General features: G+C 35.2%; 1 protein-coding gene across 18 annotated transcripts in view; it reads right to left on the reverse strand.

The window, feature by feature from the left end:
• Positions 1-25,086, reverse strand: part of CCDC91 (coiled-coil domain containing 91) — a 353,160-nt gene that overhangs the window by 245,133 nt on the left and 82,941 nt on the right. For 9 of the 18 annotated variants that reach the window (XM_058743233.1, XM_058743235.1, XM_058743231.1 and 6 more), the window contains one exon: positions 24,801-24,879. In XM_058743233.1, the coding sequence (XP_058599216.1) occupies positions 24,801-24,879 (79 nt within the window). Of the gene's footprint in view, positions 1-24,787; positions 24,880-25,086 lie in introns of those variants that run through there. The other 9 variants (XM_058743225.1, XM_058743221.1, XM_058743220.1 and 6 more) reach the window with 2 other exon arrangements.

A 25,086-nucleotide genomic window follows, 5' to 3' on the forward strand; every position in this document is an offset into this window, starting at 1 on the left:
AAGCTTAATATGCTTTGTCTATCTCTGAAAAATGAATCTGCTCTCAATATACTGACAAATATACAACCTAATATACAAATATATGCATTTATATATATACTCAGCAAGAACCAGTTCCCAACTTTGAACAGAGGCAAATTTAATGAAAAAAGATGTGCCCATCTCTGAGGATTCTTTCAAGAAAGTGTGCCAAAATTCACATGTTGATACAACATCCTAGTGCCTGTAACCAAGACAGCATATATAAGAAATTTTACATTTTACAGTTAATGAGAACTAAAAAAATTCAAGTGACTTGCCCAAATTATCCTGCTAAACAGTAACAGATTAAGATTATAATGGACCTTTCCTGATTCCTAATAGCAGTTCTTTCCCTACCTCCATAAGATAATACCATTTGGGTGAACATTCCATGAAACTTTTCAAGTTTATGAAAACAGAGTTATATTTCAGAGATTAAAAATTTTGCTTCATTAGAGGCTATTTACAGGAAGAAACAGTATTTGCTATTTCACAGGGAGTAGTATGAAGTCCAGGCAGAAGAAAGGAAGAAAAGAAAAGAAAAGAAAAGAAAAGAAAAGAAAAGAAAAGAAAAGAAAAGAAAAGAAAAGAAAAGAAAAGAAAAGAAAAGAAAAGAAAAGAAAAGAAAAGAAAAGAAAAGAAAGAAGAGAAGAGAAAAAAACAAACATATCATTTCAGAATAAACCTACTTTTATTTAATCCTCATTGTTGACCATGCATAAAAGTGTGCTTTTGTCCCAGATTGCACAATTCAAAAAAACTAAGTAAAGCTTGGCCATATTTGTGGAGATGGAGAAAGACTGACTGATAATCGCTATTTCTATAGATAGACATTAAGTACAAAAAGGTATAATCACAAAGGGTAAAAACAGGGAGTGTTAGAAGAGTGCAGAAAACCTAATTTGCATCAGGCATCCTCAAAAGCTATCATGAGTGTGGTATAATTTTATCAAGAAAGCAAAGCTTATTAGTATTCCACATATAACAGCAAATATGTGCCTAGAAAATACCCTAAAACTTTGAGAGAAATACCTGTCTCAGAAATAAATTTTCTACCACCAAAAGAAAACAAAACAAAACCCTTTGGGGCACTTCTATTAGTCACTTTAATTGTTAGTAGAGATGATCCTATGTATTAAAGGATTAGCTATGTTGAGAATAGACTGTTGTGGGCAAGGGCAGAAGATCTGTTTAGTATGCTTTTTCAGTAAAACACTCAAGAGATAATGGTGACCCAAACCAGGATGAGAAGTGTGGAAGTTCTAAAAATTGACAAAATACTGTATATATTTTGAAAGAATAGGCAACAAGATTCCCTGATTATTCAGATATAGCGCAGAAGAGGAAAAAGAAGAATCAAGGATGACTCCAGCATTTTGATTAAGTGAATGAAAGGATGCAGTTTTCAACAATTAAAATGGAAAAGCCTGCTGCTGGAAAAAAGGGCAGAAAAGGAGGAGTTCAGATCTGGACTTTGTAATACCCACATGAGGGTCTTTTATTTCCACCTAGACATTTGGACTCTTAAAACTATACTGGACCATAAAGGGGCATCAGACTCATTTGTAATACATAGGACAGAAACATAGCATCCAAGCAACATCAAAAGTTTCTTTCACAAGAAAAGTTCCAGCAACAATAAAAAGGCTTAGCCTCTGCCCTCAACCCAAGTCCCAGCTCATGTGCAAGTAGACAAGGTCCTCATAGGCAAGGGTGAAGCCCATTTTGGCTTGGAAGTCAGCCACAAGCTCCATAAGAGTGAGAATCTCTTGAAACAACCTAATGGGCATTGCTATGAGGGTCTCAAAACAGACATGTTTAGTTACAAAAATTAACATACTCAGGAAAGTCCGAAACTATGCCTTCCAGCCAAGTGCATACAGCTCATTCACAGAGCCCCTAGACAAGACATAACTTATTTATCAGGGTCATTTTTTATCCTGTTGCCTGGTAAAAAGGATGGAATTCCACTTCATCATGTTCCCAGGGGGCAGAGAACCAGAAGGTGTAACTCAAAAGATGTATCTTTAGAGAAGCACATGTTAATTTAGAACGTCTAAGAGACATCCAAGTGAAAACAGTGGTCAACCTATAAGATTATATGAATCTAAAGAGACTAGAGACTTAAATCTATTAACAATAGTAATCTTGGAAAGAAACAAACAATTGAAACAATAACATGCAGCTTGACTACTTGTAAAAAAGATTATTCAAATGTGCCTCTAAAGTGTTCCCCTCGCCAGGATACAACAAAAAGAGCTTATTTCACCCTAGAAAGACATATCGTTGCCAATATATAAACATTAATTTTCATGAAACAATGTGCCATGTATATTTTAAAGTTAAAAATCTAAAGCAAAAATGGCAATAAAATAAAGATGAGGGGCTCCTGGGTGTTTCAGTCAGTTGAGTGTCTGACTTTGGCTCAGGTCACCATCTCACCGCTTGTAAATTCGAGCCCCAAATCGGGCTCGCTGCTGTCAGCCTGTCAGCACACAGCTCGCTTCAGATCCTCTGTCCCCCTCTATCTGCCCCTTACCTGCTTGCACTCTCCCCCAAAATAAATACTTTTAAAAATAAAAAGTAAAAAATAAAAAAAATAAAGATGATATTTTGTAACTAAAATGGAGTTTTAGAGTTATAGGCAATTCAGAATAATCTTGCAAGATTAGCAAAATTATCAATGATTCTACAACTTGCATTCTTTCATATATTTCAGCTTCTATGACGAATAGCATCACTACTCCAGAATGCTCCTTACATCATACTATTTAGACTTATTTTGGAATAGAAAAACTGTTTGGTATCAGCAGGATGATGAAAACCATTAAAGGTAAGAAAAACTTACCAACCTAATGGTAGCATGCAAGGCTTTACTTTATTCTTTGTAAATATTTTGAATATAGTTATTTTTCATTGTTTTAGTTGTCTCTTACTTGTGCTACATATACATTTTTACCTTTAAATTATATTACGAAGCCTCCTGCTACCTCTTAAAATTTATCTTTCAATTAAAAGATTTACAACTCCTTTCTATACATACAGATTATCTCATTTTTGACATTAAATTCAGGATCCTATGGTAGAAGTCAAACTAAAGTATGTCCTTTCAGCAGCATTAGACAGCAGTTTTGAGAAACTTACAAAACTGCAATAACAGAAATAAGATTAACAGATTAGGTTAAAATAGTTTCTTTAATTACAACTTTAGCTACTTCCTAAACAATACCCTGACTGAAAGCTACTTTCTAATGGCAGAACTAAGGGGAAATTAAATGATTATCATAAAATTTACAATAGATACACAGACACACACAAAAGAAAGTAAGAATAATGTGATTGTCTTCTGATGCGTCAACTTGGATGGACTACAGTCACCAGTTTTTCAATGCATCACTAATCCAGGTGTTGCTGTGAAGGTATTTTGTATGATTAAAGCCTATAATCCATTGGCTTTCAGTAAGGGAGATCATACTAGATAATATGCGTGGACCTGATTCAATTATTGAAAGGCCTCAAAAGCAGAGCTGAGGTTTTTTTACTTGAGGAAATTCCACTTTGGGCTGCAGCTTCAAACTGTGCCTAACAGTTTGAACTTGCCCTTCCTGATGGCCTACCCAATGGATTTCAGACTTGCCTAGCAGTCCCCACAATCATGTAAAATTATCTTTCAATACTTGCAATGTATCTCTCGATATATATCTACTACTGGTTCTGCTTCTCTGAGTAAACCATGTATGATACAAATACCATGTCCACACAATATATAATATTCAAATATTCCCACAATTGCTTAATGGATAAAAACCTTCCTGGGGCACCTGAGTGGCTCAACCAGTTAGGCATCTGAGTCTTGACTTCAGGTCAGGTCATGATCTCAAAAGTTTTGTGAGCTCAAGCTTGGCTGCACGCTGACAGCACGGCGCCTGCTTGAGATTCTCTCTCTCTCTCTCTCCTCTCTCTCTCTCTCTCTCTCTCTCTCTCTCTCTGCCCCTCCCCCTGCCTCTCCCCTTGCTTGCACACATTCTCTTTCATTCTCTCTCTCTGCCTCTGTCTCTAAATGAATGAATGAATGAATGAATAAATAAATAGTTTTTAAAGCCTTCCAATTTATTTGAACCAAACAGACCACTGCCAGCAAACATCCCAATACTATAAACCCTTTCTTGAACAAAGTAATGAATAAATGAAAAAAGACAACACAGACAGAAAAATGGATAGTACAAATCTCCCAGATTAAATAGAAAGCCATATTGCATAGAATATCTTGTTTTGTGACTCTTCAATCATTAATTGGCAATTGTTTTTAATAGAAAGATGCTCATAAAGAAGTAGGAGTCATTAACCTATTTATATGTTCTCCTAATCCAACATCCCAACCATAATTGCTACAGACATCTGGATTACAAAAAGAATTCTGGGGGCGCCTGGGTAGCTCAGTTGGTTGAGCATCCGACTTCGGCCCAGGTCACGATCTCACGGTCTGTGAGTTCGAGCCCCGCGTCGGGCTCTGTGCTGACAGCTCAGAGCCTGGAGCCTGCTTCAGATTCTGTGTCTCCCTCTCTCTCTGCCCCTCTCCCGCTCATTCTCTCTCTCTCTCTCTCTCTCTCTCTCTCTCTCTCTCTCTCTCTAACATAAACATTAAAAAAATTTTTTTTAAATAAAAAATATCTGTATTATCTATTACCCATTCAACATAAATGACATCTAGAATAAGACAGAATATAATTACCTTATACACAAAATGTTTTTATAACCAGTTTCTGGATGTGAAAGTATTGTTTCAGCATAGATTGAATCATAAAACACACAGCAGGTAGGTAATTTCAAACAAGAAATGTGTACAAGGAAAAAGTTAAGGACCTACTAGAAATAGTTGAGAGAGCAGAAGAATGGGTAAGTAATATGAAAAATTATTTAAAATGTTTTCACACATAAGACCTAAAAAAAAAGAATGCTTTCTGAACTCTCTAAAATTCTTTCTGTCCCTAATATTACATTAAACTTTATAAGATCCTCCAGTATTATAAAAATAAGAGCAAGACTCTTACTTAAATAGGCCAAATCCTAGAAAAAAGAGTCACATACTTTCTGTTGTGTACACTGATTTTTTTTTTTAATTTAAATCCAAGTTAGTTAACAAATAGTGTAATAATGGTATCAGGAATAGAATTTGTGATTTATCACTTATATATAGCACCCAGTACTCATCCCAACAAGTGCGCTCCTTAATGCCCATCACCCATTTAACTCATTGCCCACCCACCTCCCCTCCGGTAACCCTCAGTTTGTTCTCTGTATTTAAAAGTCTCTAATGGTTTGCCTCCCTCTCCGTTTTTATCTTACTTTTCCTTCCCTTCCCCTATGTTCATCTGTTTTGTTTCTTAAATTACACATATGAGTGAAATCATATGGTATTGTCTTTCTCTGACTTATTTCACTTAGCATAATACATTCTAGTTCCATCCACATTGTTGCAAACAGCAAAGATTTCATTCTTGTTGATCACCCAGTAATATTCCATTATCTATCTATCTACCTGTCTATCTATCTACACTACATCTGTCAATGACAGTTGGGCTCTTCCCATACTTTGGCTATTGTTGATAGTGCTGCTATAAACATTGACATTCATGTTCCCCTAAGAGTCAGCATTTTTGTACCATTTGGATAAATACCTAGTAGTGCAATTGCTGAGTGGTAGGGTAGTTCTATTTTTAATTTTTTGAGGAACCTCCATGCTGTTCCCCAGAGTGGCTGTACCAGTTTGCATCCCCACCAAGAGTGCAAAAACGTTCCCCTTTCTCCGCATCCTCACCAACATGTTGTTTCCTGAATTGTTAATTTTAGCCATTCTGACTTTAAAGGTGACAATGTGCTCATATCATAATGTTTTCTGAGACAATGGTTTTTTTTAAATTAAATATATCTGGAGATTTACTGTCTTCAAAGCAGTTATTTTCCTCTGTTTATATTCCCGAACAACCCTGATACAGCAGGTAGATAAAAATAGGCTCTTTACAAACAAAGATATGATGTAACATATTTTAGGCTAAGCCTAAATTTTTAGACCAACAGGAATGATTTAATACTACATTTTATGTATATAATATATATTTAGATAAAAGAGTGCCCCAGAGTGCAAGTATCATACCATGTGCTGGCACAGGGAGTGTTCACCTTCTTTAAGTAACAGATAACTCTGAGAGTCTAAAAGGAGCTATGAACTTTCCTCTCCAGAAAGGTCCATACACTCATACACACAGAATTTTGTATATAACTTGATGAGTTTCATACGTGCCATATTTAGAAGGTTTCTAAAAAGAGGATAAAAAGATAAGACAGTTTGCCACCCTAAGGATCACATTGTAGTGAAGATACATGTAAACAAATTATAATAATAGAAGATGTAGAAGATTAAGTCTAAGTGCAAAGAAGAAAAAGATTATCTTTATAAGAAAGTCTTCACAAAGGATGTGATCCCTAGATGAACTTAAAATAGGACATGTAGCTTGTGAGATAAAGGAAAAGCAAGAGAAAGGGGAAAATACTTAAATAACACCATCTCAGGCATACTCATTTAATCTTTAATAGTATATACTATCACCTTTAATCATATATATATATACATATATATATATGTGATTAGATATCTACATATATATCAATGTAGAGATATACAATGTAGATTATATAATATACATGTATATATGCATATGTGTATTCACACTTAATCTTGAGAATACTTCTTCTTAACAGGTATTATGACCATTTTACAGACAAGAAAACAGGTACTGGAAAGGCTAATTAACTTGGCCAAGATCACAGAGCTCTTAATGGTGAAGCTGGGATTCATAGCCAAGTCTGTATAATTCTTACTGGTACTTTCTAGGCAAAGAGAAGAGCATATGAACAATGGGTCAACTATACTCAAAAAAAAAAAAAAAAAAAAAGGTATGGAGACATGAAACCACAGAATATGTTTAATGGAACGGCAACATAATTGAAAAGTAAAAAGCCCAAAAGACATATGGTGATTACAGAGGCCCTAGTCAACTAGTTGTAAGAAATTAAAAGAGAGAGAGAGACTTAGAAATAACTGTTTTCTGGCTGGTACACCTGACTGAATGCTGACTTTATTAAGTGAGAAAAGAAATATTAGAAGATTGTAGGTTTAAAGCAGTAAAAAGGAGGATAAGATTTAGATATGTTGACTTTAAGGTACCTAAGAGAAACAGCCAGATAGAAAGAGCCAGAGAGCAGCTGAAAATTTAAGTCTGAAGCTCTGAAGAAGGGCAAGAGTAAAAGCACAAACCTAAATACCCTCAATTAAAAGATTTCATCAGTGAAAAAATACAAGAAGCAAGAACAGAACCCTAGAAAACAACTTTTAAGAGGAAGGGAGAAAGAAGATGATAATGAAGTGAAGAATCCAAAAGCAAGGATTACAGATGTAGAAAAAAAACAGGGGTATGCGCTGGCATAACCATCAACCTAAAAAAGATGAACTAACAGAATAAAATGCCATAGATAAAACAAAACAGTAATTAATAGAAAAGAAAGGTTATTTCCTCTGGCAGAAATTGAAGGGGTTAAAGAAGTTCAGTGGAGAAAGAGACATGTAAACCAAGCCTTGAAAGAAAGGTGTGACTTGAACATGTAGTGGAGAATATTCCAGCTCGAGAACAAAACAAGAAAAAACAGAGCTAGGGACACACTAGAAAGACCTGCTGGGAAAGGCAAGTAATTTCAGTTTTACTGGACCACTGGTATGTCAAGGGTAATAGTGACTGACAAGTTAACATAGTTAGGCCATTAGCGGATAAGAGTGGATTTGGAAAATGAGACAAAAGAGCTTAGGGGTTTTGAACTCCTCTATATAAGGACTATTCTGGAAACCATGTACAGTATGAATTAGGAGAAAAGGAGTCAATTAAGATAATATTTGCAATAATTCATGTGAGATGTTCTATAAATCTGAACTAGTTTGAAAGAAGTGAAAACGAAGAAGAGGAAGCTGATGCACTAAGCAAAAGAATGAGACCAAGAGTACTGACCAACATACTTGTATTCAGCTTCCCCTAGAGCGAAACAACTGGAATAACCAAAGCCAATGTCATTTCAAGACAAAGCATTTGATATACCAAAAATGATTAACTAACCCCATTTAAAAAATCTCACTTGGGGCGCCTGGGTGGCTCGGTCAGTTAAGCGTCCGACTTCGGCTCAGGTCATGATCTCACGGTCTGTGGGTTTGAGCCCTGAGTCGGGCTCTGAGCTGACAGCTCAGAGCCTGGAGCCCGTTTCAGATTCTGTGTCTCCCTCTCTCTGTGACCCTCCCCCGTTCATGCTCTGTCTCTCTCTGTCTCAAAAGTAAATAAACGTTAAAAAAAAAAAAATCTCACTTAATTGGCATATAGTATCCATAGAACTCATGATGAATATTAGAAATTCCCCTTTATCATAATAAAGCATTTATATATCTCTAAAATGTGAATTACTTTTAAAAAGATGAGTTTGGGGGCACCTGGGTGGTTCAGTTGGTTAAGCATCCGACTCTTAGTTTCAGCTCAGGTCATGATCTCATGGTCCTAAGATGGAGCCCTGCAGTAAGCTCCATGCTGGACATGGAGCCTGCTTAGGATTCTCTCTCTCTACCCCTCCCCAGTTCAATCGCGCTCTGTCTCAAAAAAATTTAAAGGGGCACCTGGGTGGCTCAGTCTGTTAAGCATCCAACTTTGGCTCAGGTGATCTCACAGTTTGTGAGTTTGGGCCCCACATTGGGCTCTGTGCTAACAGCTCAGAGCCTGGAGCCTCCTTCAGATTCTGTGTCTCCCTCTCCCTCTGCCCCTTGCTGCTCACGCTCTGTCTCTCATTCTCTCTCAAAAATAAATAAAGATTAAAAAAATTATAATTAAAAAATATAAAATAAGCAAAAACATGAGTTTGTACTTTATTCTGATAAAAACATGTTTTAATATAAGGCCTTTTCACTTCCAAAACATTTATTAATTTTAATGTTCACCTTAGTCGGTTTTACATAGAAATGTTTATGTTTTTTAACAAACCTGTAAATACATCAGTATAAGCTATGGGCTAATGAAATACAGCTTCAATTAGCCTTTAGGAAAACTAACAACAAATCATTGAAATTTAATTTCCCATAAATCTTAGCAGGTAAGTAAAGTGTAATTATAAAATTAAAAATCTGAAATCAAAAAGCTGAAATTTCTTGGGGCGCCTGGGTGGCTCAGTCGGTTAGGTGTCTGACTTTGGCTCAGGTCATGATCTCACAGCTCATGGGTTCAAGCCCTGTGTCATGCTCTGTGCTGACAGCTCAGAGCCTGGAGCTTGCTTTGGATTCTGTGTCTCCCTCTCTCTCTGCCCTTCCCCCGCCCTCGTGATCTATCTCTCTCTGCCTCTCAAAAATGAATAAACATTAAAAAAAAATTTGGGGGCGCCTGGGTGGCGCAGTCGGTTAAGCGTCCGACTTCAGCCAGGTCACGATCTCGCGGTCCGTGAGTTCGAGCCCCACGTCAGGCTCTGGGCTGATGGCTCAGAGCCTGGAGCCTGTTTCCGATTCTGTGTCTCCCTCTCTCTCTGCCCCTCCCCCGTTCATGCTATGTCTCTCTCTGTCCCAAAAATAAATAAAAAACGTTGAAAAAAAAAATTTTAACTGAAATTTCTCTAAATTATATATGTAATAGCTATATATTAACCCATAAAATATACTTACATAAATTTCAACAAGCACAGAAAAGTTTACAATAAGGATTCTGTCACATTAGAATTTTTTTTGGAGTCTACAAAGAAGTCTTAATATTTGCAACAAACAAAACAATGAAGAGCTTTTACAACTAAATCAAACCAGTTAAACATCTATACTTCCAGACATACAAAAACACTGTGCTTCTATGAAAACTTTAAAATTCAGTTTCCCGAAGAAACTGAGAGACTAATTCAGACTCAAAAACCTAAGACTGACTCAGCACTCTGAATAAGGCAAAAATTACAACTTATCTGTCAAACCCAGCTGTTTACCACTTCATGGGCTACACCCAGAACTATACACTTGTACAACAGAAACATAAAAATGTGAACTACTTTCCAGAAGTAAACAATTCATGTAATTCATACCCTTCCCATCAAGAGATAAAAGACAACTAATTATTTTTATTATACACGTGAAGTATGATTGTCGATTTAGTTCACTTTAACCGTAAAGAGCCTAGGAAATAAATATACTTCTTTGGTTTACACCCAATGAATCCAAAATGATATCAGGTTTAAACTCTAAACACTATCATGACCAACAATGCCTTTTCTTTCTAAAGAAATGTAAATCAAAACTTGTAAGAATTATATATATAATATATATGTAATATTCAGTTAGTGTAAAGATACCAATATTCTTAAAGATAATCAAGGGATATAAATTTATAATTTACATATTTCATGGATATAAGGGAAAAAAAGACTTTTTTTAAGTTTATTTATTTATTTTGAGAGAGACAGAGAGAGTGTGAGCAGGGGAGGGGCAGAGAGAGAGAGAGAGAGAGAGACAGAGAGAATCTCAAGCTGACTTCACACTCTCAAACCAGAGGCTGACACAGGGCTCAAACCCAGGAAACTATGAGATCATGACCTGAACCAAAATCAAGAGTTTGATGCTCAGCCAAGCCACCCAGGCATCCCAAAAAGACTTTTTTTAAAAATGTTTATTCATTTTTTAGAGAGAGAGAACCCACGTGAGTTGGGGAGGAGCGGAGAGAGGAGTCAGAGAATCCGAAGCAAGACCTGCACTGACAGAAGAGAGCCCAAGGTGGGGCTCAAACTCCCAAACCATGAGATCATGACCTGAGCCAAGGTCAGATGCTCAACCAACTCAGCCACCCAGGTGCTCCAGAAAAAAAAGACTTTTAATACAAGCACATTTGACACCATCATATTTAATTAAGCCATAGCAAATAAATTAGTGATGGTATAAGACTCTGAAATAAATTAAAATACACAATGTATTGGCAGTAGACATATACTAATTATCAGAATCTAGCAAACAAGAGTCTATAAGCTTAATTTTTCATGTCAGTATTTTTTTTTTACCTTAAATGAAATTAAAGAAAACCAGTCACCAAAGAAGTAGGTTCTATAGGTAAAGAGTTTTTTTAATTTAAAAATAAAAATCCTAGGACTTCTATTTCAAAAAGTATGAGAGACTACATTCCTGGCTAACCCATCCATAGAAAGCAATTAGAAGTATAGAGTAATATTTTTAAAATATCAACTTAACCGTGGATCTTGCAAAATAGAAACACTCAGGCAAAAATTATGTAACTATTAATTTAGTAATTAAGTAAATTATGCAACAAAAAGATATAAGCAATTTTTTGCCTTGAAGACATTTGTCAAGCTTGTAAAACTTAGCTTTGTTTTTCAAGACCTTAAAGACACAGTGGACAAAAGTAAAAGTTCAGGACCCCACTCAAGGGACCTCCCCGACAAATTTGGGACCTCAAAGGACTATATTCTCCTGGTAAGAGTGAACTAAAAATAATATAGCCATCCTAGAACGCAAGAAAGAAAGTAGCCCGTATCTAATAATGCAATGAATCAGGGAAAGGAGAGGACAGAAGATGGAGGGAGAGGGAGGGGGAGGAGGAGAGAAGATCAAAAAGGAAAAACCGGAAAGGAAAAGGGGAAGGAAAGAAGGGAAGAAGAGAAGGAGAGGAAGAAGAGAGTGGGAGAGAAAAAGAGAAAGAAAAAAGAAATTATAAGCTCATGTATAGGTTTCACATCAGCTTAGACAATGATGAAGAAAGAATTAGTGCCATGAGAGATATATGTGTAATTGCTCAGACTGTAGCATATCAGAATGTGAAGAAGAGGTTAACAGACATGGAGATAGGGTAAAAGAAGAAAACTGCCATTTATCTAATTTTAGAGTTCCAAAAGAAGAGGGGAGAGAGAATGAAGCAAAACAAATATTTGAAGAGATAATGGCTGAGTGTTTCCTAGAAATGATATAATTTTCCATAAGTGATTTGTAAGGCTTCTTGAATCTATAGATCACAGGGCTTCTTGAATCCACAGATTCAGCTCAATACATTCAAAAAGCCCAACACAACCTAAGCAAGGCAAATAAAACATATCCCTACCTGCTATACCACAGCCAACCTACAGAACACCAATTACAAAAGAGTAAATCATAAAGGTAGCCATAAAGAAAATACCGATTAACTTCAAAGAAGCAAAACTTAATGGACCCAATTAATTTCTCAAAAAAAAAACTATGGAAATCAGAAGACAGAGGGGTAATAATCATATTGTGCAGGGGGAAAAGAATGACTGTCAATCTAGAACTATCTAGGTGAAACTAACCAATAAGAACAAGCACAAGCATTTCCAAGCAAGTATACACTGAGAGTTCGGCAGTGTCCCCCCTGTGGAAAATTCTCAAGTTCAAAGATGAACTTTAAGCAGAAGGAAAGTGACTTGTGATGCAGAGTCTAAGTTGCAAGGAGAAATAAAGAAAAAAATGGTAAATATGCAGGTATATCTAATATACTTTGAATAAACAATAATAATAGTAACAATGCCTTGTAGAGTTAAATATATATTATATATTGATATATATGCAGATTCTGGGGAATAGATATGTAAAAAATACTTGCCAACAATAGCATAATTACCAGAGAGAAAATTATTGAAGTTCAGATTCCACAGTCCTTATGTTTTTCAAGAGGAGGATAAAGACACTAATTTGCTTCAGGCTTTAGTAAGTTAAGAATGCTTGTTAAAATTTCTAGGGAAACCACCAAAAGAAGCAAAGCAGAGTACATAATTTCCAAACTGGTTGAGCAGGAGAAAAAGGGAATAGGAAAATCAATTCAAAAAAGCTAAAAAAGAAAATGAAGAAACATAAAATGGCCTTACACATAGAAAGCCAAAACTACAACGGTAGAAAAAAGAACCACATATGTACATCAGTAATTACATTAAAACATATATGGACAAATATTCCAATTCAAAAACTAGGACTGTCAGACTGGGTAAACAAAATCTAGCTTTAAGCTCTTTATGAATAACATATAAAAAAACACAAGAATGCAATGTTGAAAAACAGAAGAATAGAAAAAGAAATACCAGTTGAATTTTAATCAAAATAAGCTGTTATGTTTATAATCAAACAAAGTAGGTTTGAGGGACAAAAAAAAACCCAGAGACATATAAAAAGATCGCTACATAATGATAAAAGCTCAATACACCAGAAAGATACTGAAAATATGAATGCACCTAGTAACATAATCTTGAGACAAAGCACAAAGTTACACAACTTCAAAAAGTTTATAAAATCCACCATCATAAGAAATTATAATACTTGTATAATTTAATTTTTATATAAAATATGTGCATTCTGCAACTGTCAAATCTAGTATCTAGACAGGTCTAGTGCAGCAAGGCTTCCCAAGTATTCGTGTACATTAAGCATCACCTGGGGATCTTGCTAAAATGCAGATTCTGGAATGGCAGGTGAAGAGCAGAGCCTGAGCCTATGTTTTTAATAAGCTCCCAGGGGATGTCAATGCTGCTCATCCTCAGACAGCACTGTGTTCCTGAGAAAGTCTCATAAATTATAAATAATTTTTATTAAACTACTTTCTCTAGCCATAAGGCAATCAAGTTAAGAAATAACAACAATAAAAATAATCAGAAAACGCCCCATGCTTGGAAATTAATAAATACTTTTAAAATACCTAAAGGATCAGGAGTGCCTGGGTGGTGCAGTCGGCTGAGCGTTCGACTAGATTTCGGCTCAAGTCATGATCCCAGGGTCATAGGATTGAGCCTCGTGTCGGGCTCCATGCTGAGTGTAGAGCCTGCTTAAAATTCTCTCTCTCCCTCTGCCCCTCTCCCCCCAGCTCACACTCTTGCTCTCTAAAATAAAAATTAATTAATTAAAATAACAAAGATCAGTTCTTTCTGAATATTTGAAAACATTTATCATTGAAGGACTTTTTAAACAACAAAATTGGCAAAATGTACCTAAAGTAATAATCAGAGGGGAACTTATAGCCTTGAATGTTAATATTTGAAAAAACTTCTCTGTTTCAATTTTCTGGTGGTCTGCTGTTGAACTACAACTCATCTGTACTCCACCTAACAAATGTTAATTGAATAGTCACAGCATTTTCTATTTTGTTTGTTTTCCATTGTTTCCCATGTATTTGGTACACAATAAATACTTATTGAATAGGAAAAAAAAGTGAATGAAAATATGGTAGAAGTAAATAGTCTCACACCTTAACTTCAAACAGGATCATAAACAAGGAGAGGCCTGTCCATCTTTAAAAATTCAGGATAAATAAAATTCACAAATTTTATCAAACATATTTCCACCAAAGCAAAGTACTTGTATTTAGATTATAAGACCAAGAATTTAAAATACTTTAATATTGTTCCTTTAGGAACATAATGGGTTGATAAGTTCAAAAATGTTTATTTACTAGACAAATGAACAATTCTGTCGGCAAAAATGTCCTTATGTTTTAATTGATGCATGCTCATACAATGTTAAGGGAATGGTTAAAAAAAGAAAAGTAGCCTACAGAATTTGCTGATGGATGGGTCATGGAATAAAGAACCACCAAGAGGAAACAGGAGGAGAAAAGGATCAGAAGACTCAAAAATCTCATGAAATCATGGCACTCCCCAAAGAAGAAACACTAGGAAAGCAGTGTCTGCAGAAAATAGCATCGAGAGTAGGACAGACACACTGTTTGAGACCATCAAGTACCCAACCTTCAAAACAAAGAAGGAAGTGCCAGAAAACTCAACCTGACTGAGAAAATCAATGCAAGCTGCTTTAAAATCCTCAGGAGCAACAACAATGTTCATTAGAGACACCACCGGTGTCCAGAGACATCAAACTAAGTGTGCACAGTGCAGGTCAGAGCCTTTAGTTATGCTGGTTCTACTGTCCTGTCAGTCTCATGTTCCTGCAGGCCCCAGCCGTCTGGTCACTTGAGATTTCCCAAAATAGAAGAACTTATTGTTTCTAGCTACAGTTAGGCCTAGGAGTCTAAAACAAGAATCTCAGGGGTAAAGGGAAAGCAGGGGAGAAGGAAGAGAGGGACACAAGCAGTTCTGTTAGCTTTAGATCTGGCCTTGGCCTCTCATCTCCATACCAGAGACTTTAGGCCAAACTGAAATTTACTCTAGTCTCACACTGTACTATTCATCCACAGCACCCATATCTAAGGTCTACTCCCTGTTCCCTATCCCATGCCAGCCTAGAGTGAACAGGATGATGACTACTGCCCTTCGAAGATTCAGACATGGGGCTCACTCTGAACGAGTTCTCAACTTGGTTTCCTAACCAAAACACGTAGCCCCCATTCTCGGGAAGAACAAGAATTCCAAAATTCTTGTTCCAAAAGGAAGCTGATCATCTAGACTTCAAAGATCCCAGAAGTAGAATCAGAAATTATAGAAAAGTTTGTCAGTTGAGACCTCTGACTGATCCCTTAAAGATACTCTAAGAGCAGTATATATGATTGTGAGATTCTTCCATGTTGTTATATGTAACTGGAGCTCATTAATTTTCCAGGTGTATAGTGTTCTGTTATATAAATATACCCCCAAATATTAAGCCTCTACTTTTGATTGACATTTGGGTTGTTTCTAGTTTGGAGATATTATAAACAAGTTCTAACATTTTACACATAAAAATAGAATGTGACATCTAAAGAGCATTTCAACCTACCATGCTACCATTAATTTTTCCATGACCATCTAAAGATGTCATTTTCAAAGGACTCATAAAATTAACATCACCTTCAACATGGCAAATGTATATTCATGTGTGACCATATAAATATAAAATTTGACATTAGAGTTAAAAAAAAAAACAAGTAGGCTAATTGCTTATATTAGTAGTGAACTATGTGTTAACTTTAAATAACCTTCCCATTAAATCACAGAAACAATATAAACTATCACCCATTTTAAAACAGAATATATACAAGAATATTCACTGCATCCCTTTTTCTGAATTTGTATCGAGATCTCTCTCCAGAAACAATCCTGAATATGGGAACACAACTTGCAAGCTTCCAAACACCTCAATAAATGGATACTTTTATAAAACAAGTCTCACTAAAATGTTAAATGAGAAGAGAACGACAAAAACAAAACAATAGGAAAAGTCAAGGGGAAAAAAAATATTCATTGCAAGAACATCAGGAAACTGAGAGGAAAATAACTAGTTACATGAATGCTGGCACACCCAAGCAAAAGAGTGCTGTGCAACTCTTAAAATGAAATAGGAAGATCTGTAAGTACTCCTGTAAAAAGATCTCCAAGTTACTATTGAGAAACAAGCAAGAGGTGTTAGTGTGAATAAACAGTATAATGTCATCTTTGTAAAAAGAAAAGGAAGTGGCATTCATGTTTCTGTTCCCCTGTACAATATCTAGAGGGCTACAAAAGAAAATGTAAAACAAGTTATATCAAGGGAGTGGGACTATAGGACCAGGATAGAAAAGAAACTTTCACTGTAGAATTTTAATTTCATTTCCCATTTCTTTCATGCTTTTATACTACTACATATGTGTGTATATGCCTGACTGTCAAAAACAATAAAAAGTGTATTTTCTGAGACCAAAGAAACATAAGTCAGAAAGACAGCTAAACAGAAATTTAAAAACTAGCATAAAAGCACTAAGCAATGATTCCTACTCTTACTGAGCCATTGAGCCAAAAAGGGCTTAAATTTTTTTTTTAGGCTGGGGCGCCTTGGTGGCTCAGTCGGTTAAGCGTCCGACTTCAGCTCGGGTCATGAGCTCACGCCCCATGAGTTCGTGCCCTGCATCAGGCTCTGTGCTGACATCTCAGAGCCTGGAGCCTGCTTTGGATTCTGTGTCTCGCTCTCTCTCTGCCCCTCCCCTGCTCATGCTCTGTCTCTCTCTGTCTCAAAAATAACATAAAAACATTAAAAAAAATTTTTTAATGAAAAAAAAATTTTTTGGCTAATTCAGGATTATGATGATAAAGAGTCAGAGTACTATCTTCATCTTAAAGAAACAAGATTTGCTGCCAAACTTCATTTCTCATTAATACAAGAAAATCCCTACAAAGCTCTATTTTTAAGAATTTTAATGTACTCTGTAATATCCTAAAAATCAAACCACTGTCTTTAAAAAGCAAGTTCAGAATTAGAACACATAAAGATTGTTCTATAAAATATTGTAAGATTCAGTTTAAATAGTAGCTGACAATAATTAAAATACATAGAAAAAAACAAGTTTCTCTTATGTATGATAGTATTTCATATTAATATTTTTGTTCCATGTTTATAACTATTTATAGAGTAAATGTAATTTATTAGATTAGCGCTGTGTCACTAGGACCATGAAGTTAAAACCAGGCACCATGATTCACCTAGTGGAAGCTTCTCATATTACAGAAAAAAATGAAAAAATAAACTTGGAACTCAAAATCTGGAAGAATACTTAGGTACCATCTAGTTCTTTGATTTATAGATTAAATAATTGAGTTTCAGAGAAGTTACACAGTTAGTTGAAGGCAAAGCCGGTACTCCTCACTTCACAGTCAGAGTTATTTGACTCTAAACCACACTATAAACCCAATCTTCAAGGTCATAAGAAATATCACTGATATAGTCCCTACTATATGTATTAATAAAGATAGGAACTTCCAGAAATTACTGAAAGCCTGCATGAAAACTAATATTACATGTATACCAATAACTCATAGCTTCATAGAAACTATCATCTTAGTTATCATTTATAAAAACTGGCTCCAGAATAAGAAAAAAATGAGTTAATAATCTGGGAAGTAAGAAAAACTTAAAGAAAGTAGCAAAAGGAAGGTATCTGGTAATCATCCATTCAAGTAATCTGTATAAAGATACTACAAAATTACTATACTACCATGGAAATCCAGCTTACATCCTGGCAAAAAATGTCTAATTGGATACAAAGTTGAATGGATGGGAAAATTTTAAACATCACCCATACCGCCTATTATAATACAGGTATTTGAATATAAGTCCCTTTCAAATTTAACCTAAAATATAGATCAGACCAATGAATTCAGTTAATGTTTACTATGACTATGTACAAACCACAGATTATTCTGAAGAAAAAAAATCACAACAATGTTTTCTCAAACAAAAATGTGTGGACTCAGGTTCTGAGCTCTTGTAGATGTGTAACACAGATTCTACTGGAAAAACAGGGTTAGCAAGAAGAGTAATGGGATATTAATAAAATGACCGATTTGTTGTCCTAGGTTTTCCTGGCCAGGAGAATGGAGAATGGAAAAACTGAACCATGAAATCAAAAAGGCATCTGTCTTCCAGGTTTCTCTCTGCCAATGTCTTGAGAAAAATGTTTGAACTTTCCTGTTGGCTTTGTATGCAAATAGCTCCAGATGCAAAGTGAACCACATCTAAGTTATTTGGTTCAACATCTGCTGGTCCAATTCCCATTACTCCTTCTAAAGGGTCGGCTTGTGACAGACAGTTTAGTTTGCCCTCTATATAAGCTGTTTTGAAGGAGCTAATTTGGATTAAAGTATCTATCTAGACCGCTTGTTTTTCCCTTTGATGGTCAATGCATTCTAATGTGGTTCTGTGTAGTGCTACAAGGAACTTAGAAACATATTGGAAAGGACAGTATTCAAGGTTTTGCCTCCCGCCTCGCCTTCTAGACAATTTATATTTCTAAAGTTAAAAGTAAAAAGTGAACAGTCATTTGCCTCTAAAACAGCACCACCCACATTGTACACAATGGCAACATGACAATACTTTCTGACCGAATATTCTTTTCATGAAACCTGTATCAAATATTTGAAGCTAAAGTTATTGATAAAAGCACTTATCAATATTAACAATGCATTTCATGAAACATCAGTCATTTGAGCTGACAATTTCCATATGGGATCACTGAAAATGGAATAAGGTCTACAGCACACAGCATTCAGTGTCTGATACACAGCCGACTTTCAAACATTTGATAAATGAGTGAATTAGTGAACGAATGAACAAACAAAAAAACTAAAGAATTAATTTAAATAAATCCCATGGATTCTGAAACTTTGGATCTGCTGCAATTAGAAAGCAATCAGAAAACATACTGAACCCAAACTAAGACTAACAGTCTAATGTTCTTAGAACTTGTAAGGTCAAGTAAAAAGAAAGTCCTTCCTTCAGAAAGGTATGGGTAGAGAGGACAAATTGCATTGAAAGGTAAAAATGAGGAAAAGAGAAGAAATTAGAATATCCATCTATATATGTATGTTCATATTCTGTAGAGCACTACTGGAGCACCTGGGTGGCTCAGTCAGTTAAATGTCTGACTTCAGCTCAGGTCATGATCTCATAGTTCGTGAGTTTGAGCCCTGAGCAGGGCTCTGTGCTGACAGTGTAGAGCCTGGAGCCTGCTTCAGATTCTGCGTCTCCCTCTCTCTCTGCCCCTCCCTCACTGGGCTGTCTCTCTCTCCCCCTCTCTCTCTCCCTCTCAAAAATAAATAAACATTAAGAAAACAAATTTCTAAAAAAAAGTAGAGCACTACCAGTCTTATACAAATTTGTAAAAGATGCTTGAAGATGATTTCAAAAAACAAGATTTCCTTGCCTTAGAAAAACTCTTACTCTACAAAATACAGTTCTATGAGTTTATAACTCAAAAACTTTCTGATCTTATATACTATGCAGAATCTGGAATGATTTTCCTTTGGAAAAATGTTTAGAAACATAAATAAGAAAAAAAGAAAACTGGATACTATTATTACGTCTAGACCCTCATATTTGTTAACTAAAATTTAGTCTAACTTCTATTGTTCTCGACTGTTACCTGCTAACACACAGTAAGACCAGACAAGAAATCAGGGGAAAAAAACAAAAACAAAAAAACAGCAAAATAGCGATTCTCTTTTTCTGCAAATCTGTGACTACTCTTGTTAATCATTATTTCCAGGTCACTTGTCTGTATTAGGAATGACCATGAAAGTTCACTGAACCGTAGAGTATACCTTCTTTGCCATATTTGAGTAATTATCTAAGATTTCCAAGATTACTGTATTTTTTAAGGCAAGTTTAGGTTTGCTTCCTCTACCCTGTGGTTGAAAGACTACTTAATTACCTCCAAAGAAGTAAAAACACTTAAAAAGAGTTACTTGTTGTATCACTATATTGTATACCTGAAACTAATACAATACCATATGTTAATTAACTGGAATTAAAATAAAAACTTTTTTGAAAAGAGTTACTTTTGAAAGCAAATGTGTTCTAATCATCAAGAAATAATTACTGAGCATTATTTACTATCAAGGTAAAATACTATACTAAGTATTTAGAATTCATAAAGGTTTAAATAGTCTCTACCTACCAAAGTTTAGTCTCAAGTAGACATGTAAAGGTGCAATCATAATGATAATACATTGTTTCATATAAATTAGTACACCCATATTCATAGCAGCATTATTTACAGTCAAAGAAAGCAACCCAAGTGTCCATCAATGTATTAATAGATAAACAAAATGTGGTCTGTACACATAGTGGAATATTAGTCAGGCTTAAAAAGGAAGGAAATTCTAACACATGCTACAACATGGATGAACCCTGTGAACATTATGCTAAGTAAAATAAGCCAGTCACAAAAAGACAAATACACTATGATTCTATTTAGATGAGTTAACTAGAGTTGACAGAAAGCAGAATGGTAGCTGCCAGGGGTTTAGGGGAGGGGCAAATGGGTGGTTTTGTTTAAGGGCTTTAGATAAGTTTCAGTTTTACAAGATGAAAATGCTCTAGAGATTGGCTGCACACCAATGTGAACATACTTAATGATACTAAACTATACACTTAAAAACAGTTACATGGTAAATTTTGTGTCATTTTACCACAATTAAAAAAAAAAATACCACTGGCATGACCTAAGTCCCAAGCAAGTGGTGCAGAAAAAAACTGATATAATAGCTCAGAAGAAAGAAGAGTTATGAAATAAAGATTCAGTAAAAGCTCTATGCCTTATTTTGAAAGAAAAGTGAGACTCAAGTAAGCAGATAGGAGATAAGGGAAGGTATGAAAATCAGAGCAATGGCAAAGTGATAATAGACATCATCCAGAAACAAAATGCAGATCAAAGTTTGGCTACAGGCTTCAAAAAGAATAACAATGGAAGATAAAGCTAGAAGGAAAGGCCATGAAATAGAGAGGAAAATGCTTGATAAAGGCCAACTGTTATTCATTGAGTATCTTTCACTAAAATAAAGTAATAATTATCACCCTTGTACTGACAGTAAAGGCAGAAAGAAAAGGAGATTGATAACCTCATATTCACTTGTCTCTTACTTACACTCTCCAACTCCCATGATGATGGAAGTGTGGAGACACGTTTTACAGGTTAAATGCCATACATGGTTAAATGCCATGAGATACAGGCTTACAGGAAACAGTTTGTATACAAAATTAACATGTGAATTTCCTTTATTCTCAATGGCAATTTTTTAATATCATCATCAGCTCTGCACAGAAACTAGCATTTTAAAAAGTCCCACTGGGTAAATGATCCTAATAGTACAGTGAGATGCATGTTTTGAGGTACCTCAATTCATTAACAGTATTGTAAGCTATAAACAGACACTGTTTACATGATAAATTAATTATCCCAGTTGCTATTATGAAATCATCCTCCAACTAACTGCCAGCCCTGAAGCAAGATAATCATTAGTCACACTAAGCCTACTACATTCTTTGCTTAAAATCTTTTATCCTAATCTCAAAAAGGAAAATTTCTATTCTCCCCCAAGTACTTTAAAAACTTAAACCAAATGTTTCTGAGTAATCTTCTTGGATTTTAAGATGTGGTAAAACTTGGTTAATATTCATCTCTTTTAAAAAGATCTTTCATATAGATTACAGACTGCTAGGATGTAGGTAGAAAACCAGACAAAAGGAGAATATTAGTCTTTTCTAAAACTGAAAAGAATCTACTTTAGATCTCTTAAAGCTTCCTATTTCTCTGGACTTTGGTGTGGAAATGATTAAATTGTTATACTAATTAGGTTGTTCAGATCACTCTTGTCTAAACAACTTTGGATACCTGAATCAGAGGCAAACAATACAATACCAGCAAGCAGAGGAAGAGAAACCATCTTCAACAAAAGAGAAAGATTATTTTGGCTGAGCAAACATCTGCCATGTCTTAACTTCAGCTTGTGGCCAGGTTTCTTTACCTCCACTTCTGCAAGCCACCAAGGAAATTCAGAAAGACTTCAGATCTGACTTTTTAAGGGAGTAAGGGAGAAACTGTGTGTGTGTGTGTGTGTGCGTGTGTGTGTGCGTGCGTGTGTGTGTGTACGCATGTGCACACTAAAGGAATTGTTCTTTAATTCTAATTAGGCTTTGAGGACTTGACCTACAGATATATAGATACATAGATGGGACATATAACATTCACTCTTGGAGAACAGGAATTAGATAATCTGCCCACAATATACAATTCTTTATTATACTGCCACAATAATTATAGCAAAATGGATTCTGTTCTTGCTTTCACACATAGTAAAGAAGCACAATTTGTCTTCAACTTCTAATCTACTGAAACCATTTCTTTAAAAGCCGCCTCTGACTGTGAGGTTTTTCTCAGTCTCCAATCTCATTGACCTCGCTACATACAGCCTTTGATACCAGTGACCATCCCTTCTTTGAAATGTTCTACTCCTGATGCCTAGCCCATACTCTCCTTCTCTCTCGACCTTCTGTCTTTTTCTTCCTCCTGTTCCCCAACTAAGGACATCTAAATTTCTCTACTTAACCCTATTCTCTTTACATACCATTTCCTCCAGTTATCACCTACAACTGCAACTATCATATCCATGAAGAAACTCCCAAACCAAGAACTCCAGCCCTAACCTTTCTCCTGAACTCTAGGTACTTTAAATACACGTCTAGGACAAATTCATTAGGCTTCAAACCGTCCCAAATTAACTTTTTAATAAAAGTCTCTATTTCTGTTCAAGGAAATACCATTCCTTCAGAACCAAGACTTAAAATCTCAAATATCAATTTTGACTCCTCCTTCTCCCTCACATCCAGTCACCCAGACAGTCCTGATGATGGGGTTTTTTTTCCACAAAAGAGTTATTGAAAAAGAATGGAAATATAATCTGAAAGACTAGATTTCATTCCTAAACATATATATCTGTACCAAACTCCAAAATTTTATAAACCATCATTTTGTACAAGAGGTATACTGAAGCTGGCCTATCTACCTTACAATAAGCAAAAAAGTGACAACACACTGAAAATCCTAAACTGTTATATAAATATCATTATTCCAATTCTTCCTATTGATTTCCACTGTCACCCTAGTCATCATTCATTCAACTATTCATTCATGTTTTTCTTTAATTATTCTTTCTATGAATATTTATTTAGAGCCAGCTATAAGCTTGGCACTGTGTTCGACATTTAAGACATAACAACAGGACAAACAGACATAGCACCTAACGTCACAAAACTTACAACCTAAAATGCAAGTCAAAAAATAGGTGTATATAGGTGTGGGAAGGTTCTCTGGGAAGGCCTCCCAGAAAAAAGAGATTATTAAAGCAGAAGACAACACATAAAAAACAGAGGAGTTAGTATAGTAAGGGAGCAGGAGAGTGTGGCAATGGGGAACAAGATGAGAAATTCCAGGCAAAGGAAACAACAAACATAAAGCCCTCAAACAAGAATAAGCATCCTAACTATGTCATCCTTTCCCATGTTTACACCTTTGTTTCATTTATTCTTCTCTCTTCAAAATCTTTCCCCATTCTCCCCTCTCTGCCTATTGAAATCATAAATATCCTTCAAAGCCCAGATTGATAATATATACTGACCTTCTAGGACAGTACTTGACTCATATGAGGCCTAAAATAAACATTTGCTAAATGAATGGATGACGAAATCATCATTCTTCCCAAATCACAAATCTGCTTCATATTACAAGTATGTATGTGCCTATCTTCTCTTGAAGTAAAGGACACATTTCCCTAGTACTTAATGCATAATAAGCACTAGAAAAATATTTTAGGATGAATAACTCTAATAATCTAAGATTAAACAGAGCTGTTAAAGAAGGATCCTTTTATCTTCTACCTCCAATTTTACAATGATTTGGCAGAGCAAAAAGTCTAGAAAATTCAAAATATTATTTATACATGAATTATATTAATACTGAACATTAGGTCTTCCATAAAATATCTCTAAATACTAGAATTTATTTTTGCATTTGATTTATTGGATGGCTAAATTTTTATTTTTAATACTTATGAATGACCTTCCTAAAAAAAAAAACAAAAACACTTCTAAATTTAAATACTGGTGAAGATGTAAAATTATTTTAGAATATTTTTAGAATATAAGAATAAGGAGTCTTTTTAATTAATTAACCAGGCAGTCTAAAAATATTATTTGGTACCTCATTTTCCTAAAACTAAGATGAGTTAGGAAGTGTAAATTATACTTTAATTTCATTTAATGTTCATGATATCATTTTTGGAATCATGCCTCAAGCCACACTGCAGAATTTGTTATGCAATTTATAATCTGTTAAGAGAAAAACCTAAATTAAATCTGGGTCATTCCATTTTTCAGATCAAAGAAGGCCAAGTGCAAAGTAAAAAGGCTTTCAAAGAAAAAGCAAAAATGTTAAATTAAAAAAAAAAAAGAAAAATAAAGAAAAACCTCTCTTACTGCATAGTAGTACCTGTAGGAAAAGCAGCCCAAGGAATAGCAGGAGACGTAGTTTGGGTTTCACCATTTCCACCATCAAAAATCTCTGCAGCCTAGGAAAAAAAGGCAAATTTATTTTAGAATATCTAAAAAGTAGAAATGCTAATTGCAATCAAGCCTTCCAAATTCTACAAGCATATTCTCTGTGATATACCCTCCAAATTACTCAACTGCTTTTCAGTCTTCATTGCTACCACCGCAACCACTACTCACCACCCCCAGTACTCAGGCTGCATTATTTTTAAGTAAAAACCTTCCTT

This window comes from Neofelis nebulosa, chromosome 8, assembly GCF_028018385.1.
Source record: "Neofelis nebulosa isolate mNeoNeb1 chromosome 8, mNeoNeb1.pri, whole genome shotgun sequence".
Taxonomy (NCBI): Eukaryota; Metazoa; Chordata; class Mammalia; order Carnivora; family Felidae; genus Neofelis; species Neofelis nebulosa.